General features: G+C 41.7%; 1 protein-coding gene across 2 annotated transcripts in view; it reads right to left on the bottom strand.

Moving 5' to 3' along the window:
- Positions 1-10,116, bottom strand: part of DIAPH1 (diaphanous related formin 1) — a 99,368-nt gene extending 89,252 nt beyond the window's left edge. For both annotated transcript variants that reach the window (XM_039236214.1, XM_039236213.1), the window contains exon 1: positions 9,906-10,116. In XM_039236214.1, the coding sequence (XP_039092145.1) occupies positions 9,906-10,022 (117 nt within the window). In that variant the 5' untranslated portion in view covers positions 10,023-10,116. The remainder of the gene's footprint in view (positions 1-9,905) is intronic.
- Between the last annotated feature and the right edge of the window lie 602 nt (positions 10,117-10,718).

Here is a 10,718-nt window from a genome sequence, read left to right on the forward strand (position 1 = left end):
CCAGGCGTCCCTGCACTAGGGAACTTTTAAGAAGAAATAATAGGGTCCAAAGACAAGTTCTGGTTGTTCCCACAAAGGCATTTCCCACCTGAGTCCATGATTTGGCTATATAGCTTTGAGATCCAGCTGAAATCATGTTTTAAATCTAGATTTATCTCCAAAAGTCTGAAAAAATGGGTGTGTTAGAGTTGATAAGGATTGTAAATCAAACTTAACTATCTAAATTCCATCTACCTTAGGTAGCAGAAATGATTTGCTGGAACCTTAACACTTATCTATTCATGTTCTTGGATATGCTGATTTACTGTCACCATAACACATTCATGGCCCAAAACTGCATTTTCAGTCCTGCCTCCTGCAGGTTTCTACAGAAGGAGAACCTAAAAGCCCTTAAAAAGAATAAAATAAACTGTATGAAGTGACTTTGCCTTTCTTTTTAAAAAAATGTTTTTTAATGTTTTTATTTATTTCTGAGAGACAGGGAGAGAGAGCGTCGTGAGCAGGGGAGGGTCAGAGAGAGAGGGAGACACAGAATCTGAAACAGGCTCCAGGCTGTGTGTGTCAGCACAGAGCCCGACACGGGGTTCGAACCCACGAACCGTGAGATCATGACTTGAGCTGAAGTTGGACACCCAGTGAGCCATCCAGGCGCCCGTGATTTTACCTTTCTTAAATGATTTATGCCCCATATAAATCCTCTTGACTGTTATAACTGGGCCATTTTTCTTTACCACAGACACATACTCATGTCTTTGAGCCTCTGTTCATACTGCTCCCCACACCATGAAAGGCCCTCCCTTCTTCTCTACCAACCCTTTTATTTCCTTCCAAGGCCTGTCATATCCCCCCATCTTTTATGAAGTTAGCAAACACTATCAGCAATTCTATTCTAGACCATTTACAGAATTTGGGACATACATAGAGACATCTGAAATCTTTCAGGCTAACTCTCTAAATTACAAGAAAAGACTAAGAAAAGTGGAATAACTTGCCCAGAGTTCACAGGGTTAACTGGAGCAAAGTCAGACTAAACAGGAATATTTGGAAAGAATACTTCAATGGGAGTGGGAGATAAGGGATCTAGTTCTAGGTCTAGCTATAATGTGGAGAGATCACTTTTCTAGGTCCATGCTTCTTAATGCATAAGATAAAGGATTTGAAGGAAATAATTTTCAGCATCCTTTTAACCTCCAGCATTCTAAGATTCTGAAATCCTCGTCTTCTACTTAGTCCAGTCATCTTTCCGCTCAATTCCTTCACTTCTCTGAAATCCTACAGCTTTTTTTTTATTTTAATGTTTATTTATTTATTTTGAGAGGGAGAGAGCAAGAGAGAGAAGGGAAGATGGGGGGAGAGGGGGAGAGAGAAAGAGAATGAATGAATGAATCCCAAGCAGGGTCCACACTGCCAGCACAGAGCCCCGTATGAGGCTCAAACCAAAGAACTGTGAGATCATGACCCAAGTCAAAACCAAGAGTCAGATGATTAACCAAATGAGCCACCTAGGCACCCCTGAAATCCTAAAGCTTTTAAATTCTCATGTTCATAGCCTCTGAGCTTTTCCTACCCATTCACCTATTAACATGACTAAGATTACAATCTTTTAAAAAGCAAGGACTGAACCTGCTAGGGCAACCACATGACTTGTTGATCTTTAGCCTTTTGGATCCAGAGTAGATCCATGTGGATTCAAAGAAACAAGAGAAACTCTATTCTCTACTCTTTGCCACCAGTCATTCAGAAAATCCTAGTTCCGGGTACCTGGATCTTGGTGGCAAGGTCTTAATTATTAACCACAGGTAAATAACTGCCAGGTCTAAGGAACAAACATTTCTGAGCAGGCCCCAGACTCAGAAAAGACCCTGGAGATACTAACCATTTAAAATTTTTACAGTCAAGTTTCAGGGGCACAAAGAGAGGATTTTAAGAATACCATATGCCAATTCTAAAATATAGAAAAAATAACTACTGGAAGTAGGCTAGCAACAGCTTCCTCCTTTCCATTTGTCACCACTACTTGCTGCTTTTATTTAAACAACTCAAAAAACTGATGGCTGATGCTGATAGAGCTATTTCATTTACACAGAAGCTGGTCTTTAAAAATAACAACTGACAAGTTGTTAGTACCTCATGAGCAAGAGGAAAGATTGGTTCTGATAACACTGAAACTGCTACTTCTTCATGTCTAAGAAAGGTTTAATTATAATTTTTGCAATGATTTCAAAGTTTAAATTACTAAATGCAAAAAGCAGTTAGCCATTTAGTCACTGCACTTTGTCCATCTAGACCCAATACTTCTTTCCCACCAAATCAACTGGAGGAGGGCCCAGTTTTAATAGATTAGTCATCAAATGACTAAAGAGATGCCACCAAAATTTTCTATGAAATTCCTAGCAGTTAATACTCTTTTATACTACAGGTGCAAAAACTGGACACTTGTAAAATGTCAGTACAAAGTGGTAAATAGGATTTTTTTTTTTAATAAGCTAGACCTCAGTTTGAATCCTAGTTCTACGAGCTAAAGCAGGTTTCTTTTTTTTTTTTTTTAATTTTTTAAAATGTTTTTTATTTATTTCCGAGAGAGAGAGACAGTGTGAGCAGGGGAGGGTCAGAGAGAGAGGGAGACACAGAATCCGAAACAGGCTCCAGGCTCTGAGCTGGCAGTCAGCACAGAGCCTGATGTGGGGCTCGAACCCACGAACCGTGAGATCATGACCTGAGCCAAAGTCGGACGCTCAAGTGACTGAGTCACCCAGGCGCCCCTAAAGCAGGTTTCTTAATCTGAGTCTCAGTTTAATGATCTATAAAATTAGAACAACAGTATCTACTCTATAAGATTGAGTTAGAGATTAATGAGATAATGAATCAGAAGCTCTTTAGCACAGTGCTAGCGCTGTATACGTATGCAACAAACAAATGTTATTACTACTGCTACTGTTGTTGTTACTATTACTCCTTGTCCTTCCAGTCTGGAATGAATTAATCTTCTGATCTATCACGTGGCTGGCTCAGTTTGAAGAGCATGTGACTCTTGATCCTGGGGTCGGGAGTTTGAGCCCCACGTTGGGTGTAAAGATTACTTAAATGATAAAACCTTAAAAAAAGAGGCTAAACATTCATGAATATTTTTAGATAGGAAGAATGGCACTATACAACCTGTAGCACAACACGTAAAGGACAACAAAAGCTTTCTACCACCACATATTAAGATGAAAATGACTACCAGATAAATGGAATTTCAAAGGTTCTGTCTGTGCTTACAAGTGAAAATTTAAGCCCCCAAAGAGCCTGAGTTGGCTATAATTCACATATGCACAATGGAAAAGAAAACTTAAGAGCTGCATCTATAAAATTTTTAAAAGAAAACATAAGATCTTAGGAGCTGTGATTTTAGCACAGATTTTTGAAATATGACATAAAAAGCAAAAAGTTAAAAAAACTGGACTTCAAAATTAAATACTTTTGTTCTTCATTCTACAGTGTTAAAAAAAAAATGAAAAGGCAAATCATAGGAGAAAGACTGTATCTGCGAAAAACTTATCTAACAAATGACTTGCATTTAGACCAAAAGAAAAAACTCTCAGGGCCAGCTGGGTGGCTCAGTCAGTTGTGCATCCGACTTTGGCTCAGGTCATGATCTCAGGGTTTGTGGGTTCGAGCTGACATCTGGCACGCTACTATACGCAGGGATCCCAATTCCAATCCTCTATCTCTCTGTACCTCCCCACTTGTACTCTCTCTCTAAAATAAACATTAAAAAAAATTTAATAGGAAAAAAATAAATAAATAAACCTTTAATGGGCAAAAAAATTTGAACTGACACTTCAATGAAGATACACAAAGAGCAAATAAGTATTTGAAAAGATGCTCAACATCATTACACAAATGTAAATTAAAGCCACACTGAAACATCATCACATACCTGCTAGAATGGCTAAAACTTAAGACTGATCATACTAATGTTACCAAGGAACCAGAACTCCTATACTGCTTGTGGGGACGTAAAATGGCACAGTCACTTTGGAAAACAGTTTGGTACCTTTTTAAAAAGTTAAACATAGGGGTGCCAGGGTGGGTCAGCTAGTTAAGCATTCAAACACCTCAGGTCATGATCTCACGGTTCCTGAGGTGGGCCCCCCCCCCCCATTGGGCTCTCTGCTGTTAGCATGGAGCCAGGTCTGGATCCTCTGTTCCTACCTCCCCTCAAAAAAAAAAAAAAAAAAAATATATATATGGCAGATTTTTCTGAGATGTAAGCCCAATACCAACATATACCCTTTGGTTTTCTGTGACCTGCAGGATCAAAGCCAGTTTATAAATTATCCTCTGTTGGATCCTTAAAGCATGTTAAATCTTAAAAGAAAATGCAAATTCTATGCTTTCACACAACAGTAATTCTAAAACGGGATAAATCACAGCATCAAAAATCCAGAAAAATAATCCAGAACACCATCAATTCTACCTCTACATGTTACCTTAAAAAGTCAAAGTCCCTACCACCTAAGGACCACTTCACCACCAAGGATGGAATTTCCCATCTTCCATATAAGAATCCTTCCACATAAGAATGCCATGTGTTTCTCTTAATTCAGTTCCATTATACTTATTCTCCTTTGTGTCCCCTTATCTGTTCCATCCCCCTTCTTAGAGGAAAGAAATTTAAGCAAATATTTATAAGACAAAATGAACAACGATTGTCAGAGAGCCAAGCAACACAGTTTCTTCAATCTTTTCCCTCTCAGTCACACAGCTTCTAGTGTATACATTCCCCGTATACAATCTTTCTACTACTCTAGCTATTCCATGATCCTGAAATTTACTAAAGGAAATGTAGCATCCAAAATTTCTGCTTCTCTGCATTCATTTATCCAACATCCACCCCATAGCCCCCTGATGTCTCCAAACTTCAAATGTAAGAAGAGACTGTTACACTGAGTGGGTGTTTGGGCTTGATGACATTTCAAATCCCTTCCAACACTAAAAATTTAAGGCAACCATTCATAGCAAGCTTTAGTAATGAATGGAAGAACCTCAGAGCTGAAACAATGATACACCCAGTTATCCTGTAATTGGTGGTAAAAATTCAATGAAACAGCTGGTCTTAATACTTCTCTTTTCCTTCAGTAATTGTTTTACTTTATTAAAAAGGGTTCCTTCGTTCTCATAAAATGTTTGAAGAAAAAGAGAAAAGAGAGAAAAAGGAAAAAGAGAGGTATAAAGTAAGGTAAAATATGTTCCCAGTGTTTAAACGTTCTTTCTTTTTCAATTTTAGCTTTGAAGCTTAAGAAATTTTAGTATCGGGTGCCTTGGGTGGCTCAGTTGGTCGCCTAACCGACTTCGGCTCAGGTCATGATCTTGTGGTTCATGGGTTTGAGCCCCGTGTCAGCCTCTGTGCTGACAACTCGGAGCCTGGAGCCTGCTTCATGGATTCTGTGTCTCCCTTTCTCTGGCCCTCCCTCACTCATTTTCTCTCTCTCTCTCAAAAATAAATAAAACATAGAAAAACCAGTAAAGAAATTTTAATATCAACAGATTTTACCACTCCTAATTAAAAGCCTGGATGCCCATGGGACTGGGCCCTGTCCCTACAGAAGCAGATAGGGAATAAAAACAAAGAGGGAGGGGAGGATAGTAGCTGGGCAGGGGAGAGGAAGCTTGGCTTTGTCTGCTTAACCCTAACTAGGCGCAAAACCCAATGCTGCTTTGCTCATTAGCAAGAGGTAAATTCCTAAGGCCTTCAAACAAAAGTGAGAAGAGGAAGCTCAATAAAGAAAAGCACTGAAGCAATAGAATACATAGCTTGTTTCAAATAGAAATGTTTTTTGTAGTCATGAATGATTTCAACTGAGACATAAAATGGGAAAAACACACTATTTGAACATACAAACCTTTTCTCCATAATTCCACTATTTCTCATTGATAAACATGATTTTAACTTGTTCTTCTAAATCTTAATGTGGTATAACTTTATCTTGTAAATCTCCATTACATTTCACTGAAAATATAATACTCTCCAAGAATAACTTGGCAATCTATTTATAACACAGAAAGCCCCATGGGATAGCAAAAGGTTATTCTATCATACAGGAAATAAAATTAGTCTATTCTGACGCATATGCCCATCAACAAACTTAAATCATTTCTCAATACTATTTTCTTAAGTTTTATAATAAATATAATTTTCAAGTCATAAAACTTTCAGCTCTTTTTATAAAAGTATCCCAACATTTACCAACTCTCCCAAGGCAGAGATTTTAAGTCTGAGGCCGTCCATCAGTCTGACCTCTTGTGAGAGAGGATTTCCTTTGGAAAAAGTAAATGTAACATGATCAAGTGGATTCTAGGACTACCTCTTTAAAAACAAGGTAGGAAAAAGGGCAGCAATTTTTAAGGTATCATTCTGTCATCTCAAACGTTTCAAAAACATTCCTGTAGGCTCCTCTCTCTCTTTCCAAACTAAGTAATCCTGGTGTTTGTCATCTTAAAAAAAAAAAAAGTCACATGACTTGTATAAAGCTCTAGGTAAACTCCCTGTTTTCAGCAACCTTTTGATCAGTCTTAAGAGGAGAGAAGCAGCTATCTGCACGATCAACTCCACTTCTTGCACATTCTCTACCTTCCTTACTAAGATTCTGCCTGGCATCCTTTCCCTGTGATTGCTCTCCTTCAGGACAGACAGGGGTCTACAACCAAACATTTATACTTTCACTATCACTCTGCTTTTTACAAGGCATGAAACTGTTGCTTGGTGAAAATTCAATACACTGACATCAAATATTAAATAAGATTTTAAAAATTATGTATTTTCTCTTCTCTCTAAACCCAAAGTAAAACTCATATTTTACAAACTTATGCCTTTGGATGAGTCAGGAAGCAATATTCCTTCTTAGAACGCAACAACTTCTTGACTGTGTAAGATATGGAGTTTAGAAAATGCAGGAATACTCTGCAGGCTCCAACACCCTGGTTGTAATTGCTACCTTTACACAGATTTCAGCCAGCAGTTTATTTGACACCCACATTCATCACTGTTGAAAAATCAGAAAACGTTCTGTTCATTTTGTATTTTTATTTTCCTTCACCCTAAGGACCTCTGGAAGGAACTGCCACAATGCTGGAGAATGGCCATATACTTATGGCCCAGGAGGAGAAAGACTCCTGAGAAATCAAGGGGGAATACCAGGCAGCCCGGCTTCAGCCACAAATATCAGCATCTCTATCAACCAAATGTTTTTAAAAGGTGATTCCCAACCACTTTTTAAACTTTGACTCCATGTGCTTTCCATCCAAGATGCCTCAGGGTTAGGTAAGAATCTATCTTTGCTAATATGTGAGCTCTGCCTTCCATTCAGTTGATCTGTACATACCTTAAGCCTGGAAAGGTATGTAGCAGCTAAAGAGATGAGAAACTCCTCAAATGCAAATAGATAACTTCCAGGCACTCTAAGTCCACACCAGGGCAGTTTTCAAAACAACATTCTTAATGGAATTCCCGAGGACACACACTCTCGCAAAGGTGGAGCAGGCAAAACAGCTCTTCTAGCTTGTAGTTCAAAAACCTAAGCCATGGGTAACAAAAGCACACCCGCACTCTTTCCCCCCCTCCATCCACCCACACATACACACAGACGCAAAGACAAGGGGATTGCAATGCCTCTCCTGGTCTCTCACTGCCACAGAGTTCTCATAAAAAGAACAAGGAGAGAATATTCTGATGCCTTGAGGTAGCTTACAGTCGGCAAGAAAGGGGTTAAGTAGCACTATTTTTCTGGAAACTTTCCAATCCCCTAGCTCTGAATGCAATTCTCACAACCTGTGCTATACTTTTTTTTTTTTTTTTTTTTAATTCAGCAGCTTAAGAGTTAACACCAACACCTCGGAAAGAAAAAGAGAACTTGGTTTGGCTCCACCCTCTATAAAGCAAATACCAAAAACTAGGAGCCAAGTCAACCCAGCATACACAAGACTCCATGGACATTCCAAAACACAGGTGAAAAACGTTAAGTTTCCTCAGGTATCTCCACTTCACTTCACCTGCGAAACACTTAAGTATTAGATTTAAAAAAAAAAAAAGCACAAATAAAATTCTATTTAAGGACCTGAAAAACATTTACAAGCCACAGAGTTCACTATATATCAGCAGGAATAGCTGGAATTTGGGTGAGGAAGGTCAAATAGCACCCATGGAAACAGAAGCAAAACGACAGTAACAGATATAAATATAATTTAAAAAAAGGATTACTGGCCCTAGAACTTAATTCTTAGAAGGAAAACTCTCTAACTAGAGGGTCAGTTCCTACCCTAAACAAACATAAGGAAATGTTTCTTTAATCATCACAGGCGGAGGGTCCTCACTACCATTAATTCGACATTTCTGGAAAAAAAGATGTTCACCAGATTTAACAAAAGCAAAACGCAGTTACTGACAGCCCATAAGTCACTGGAAAGGACAGTCCAGAAGCACCTGCTTTGCTAGAAATAGGTAGGAAGAGATGAGTCACTATTTTAATTCTGCTTAGTACTCTCCACATCTCAATCCTCTAGATCCCAAAGCAACATTTTCTTCCTGTTTCCGTCATTTTATAAGTTTTCTTCTCAAATTTGTGGAGTTGGGTCAGAATACTCAAGGTTGGGGATAAGAGAAAAGAGAAAGAGCAGAGAGTCAGAATCCATTTGGTTAGGAGGAAGAGATATCATGGTGGGGGCATAATTACCTGGAAGAAAAGACTAGATAATAAATAAGTACAGTTACAACTAGCAAACGATTTTTAAGATCCAAGACTATTTCCCTCTCTTGGATAGTGCCTCATATCTTTCAAAGCTTTTACAGTAAAAGGCAAACAAATAGCTCCCTGGAGACAGGAGTAAAAAAGATTTAGTGTGGGCAAAGGTAATGAAATATGATAATGTTACATGAATATCAATATTCCTTCTAACTCGGATTGGGAGTCACTGGCACCTGAGGACAACTATACTCTTGTACAGGTAGGAAAAGGGATGTCACTAGCCTGTCACACAGGAGGAGGCAGAAGAGTTGAGATGGTTTTCATGGGAAACATATAAAAAGCAATTCAATTACTCAGAAACTTCTTGGACTTGCAGCCAAACTTCCTCCTAAGGTTTTATTCACCATCCTAAGTCAAGAAGGACATCATCATGAGAGAAGTTCTAACCCCCTTAAAAGTGATTAAGCAACAGGGCAAAGAGGCAGGTTCTCCGGACGGAGGAATACTGGGAAGTAAATTAACGGCACGTCCAATGACCATAGGACCTGGGCAGGAACCCATTCCTGCAATCACAAGGACAAACGTCCAAGGGGGAGGGAAGGTAGAGCCCAAGTCAGGTAACATTCCAGAGGGGAAGGATTATCAGGTGACACCGGGCTGAGGGCCCAGAGCCGGGGCCAGGAGGGAGGAAAGTTAGCAGGTGAAAGGGATCAATCTTGAGAAGGAAGTGACCTTTAAGAGAAGCAAATAAGAGGATACCAAAAAAAAAGGGGGGGGGGAGGGTAATAAAAAATGGACCCAGTAAAACACAGAGGACAAGATAGGAAGGCGTGTGCGGGTAACAGAGAAAGAAGAAAGGAAGTGGGGCTGAGAAGGAAGAGATGGGGCTAAGACTCGCGGGGCTATGGGGGCGGAGGGCAGAGCGTGCGGGCTGAGGGGGTGAAGGAAGCCCCCAGGCTGCCGGGGCAAGAGCCGGGTGGGACTCCGGGGATTCCCGAGGTCCCGGAGGAGTAGGATGTCCGGCTGTGGAGCCCACTACCCAGCAAACGGAGGAAGGGAGGCGCGGGGGCGGCTCCCGAGAGACCCGCGTGCACTGCTGGGGCCAGCTGCGGGGGTCGCCGGGGACCGGAGGGCGGTTACCGGGCTAGGCTGAAGGAACCGGGTGGGAGGGACACTCACAAATTTCTTGGATTTGCCGCCGTCGCCGCCCGCCGCAGGCAGTTCATCCGGGCTCCGGCCCTTCTTCTTGTCCCGGGTCCCGCGGCCAGGACCTTGGCTCCCGCCGAGCGGCTCCATGTCCAGGTTCGCGCTGGCAGATGACCCCGCGCCTACGCCGCTCCCGCCGGGTAGCTCCCGACCCGCCGCCGCCGCCCAGCAGCTTGCTCCTCAGCCCGCCGCCGCGCCCCACCTCATTAGTATGCCGGGTTGCGCGCGCCTCATGAATATACAACGGCGACGCCTCGCTCCCGCCCGCCTGCCCCACTTCCGCCCGGACCCGCAGCTCCTACCAATGAGGGAAGGGAGGGGGTGGAGGGAAGGCGCGGAAGCAAGCTACCTGCCTGGCGGACCTAACCATTCGGACCCACGTGGGGGGGGATAGTGGTGAGTGGGCGGTGAAACTCTGCGGCCTCAACAAGGAATGGCGCCACCTGGCGGTCGGAGTGGCGCAGGCCTACGCGCTCCCACGCAATGCCCACGTGGCTGTAAAGCCTACACTCTCTCACACCCTAGACCAAGATATTATCTGAACCAAAAAATCAAGTAAGAGAGTGTCATCTTGGCCGAAAACCCAGTGTGGGTCTTTCAAGGATAATACAGTTTTTATGTGTGCAGTATCAGTGGAGCCCATGAAAAAATTTAAAAGTGACCGCATTTATTCAAAGCTATGTGCCTGGAACAGAGCATGGCCCAGAGCAAGTGCTAGACCTGAACACAACTAGCCCTGGGGTTAGATTACCTAGTTATGAATCGCAGGTCTGCTATTTCCTAGTG

This window comes from Hyaena hyaena, unplaced genomic scaffold (genome assembly GCF_003009895.1).
Source record: "Hyaena hyaena isolate Hyena2069 unplaced genomic scaffold, ASM300989v1 scaffold_107, whole genome shotgun sequence".
NCBI classification, from domain to species: domain Eukaryota; kingdom Metazoa; phylum Chordata; class Mammalia; order Carnivora; family Hyaenidae; genus Hyaena; species Hyaena hyaena.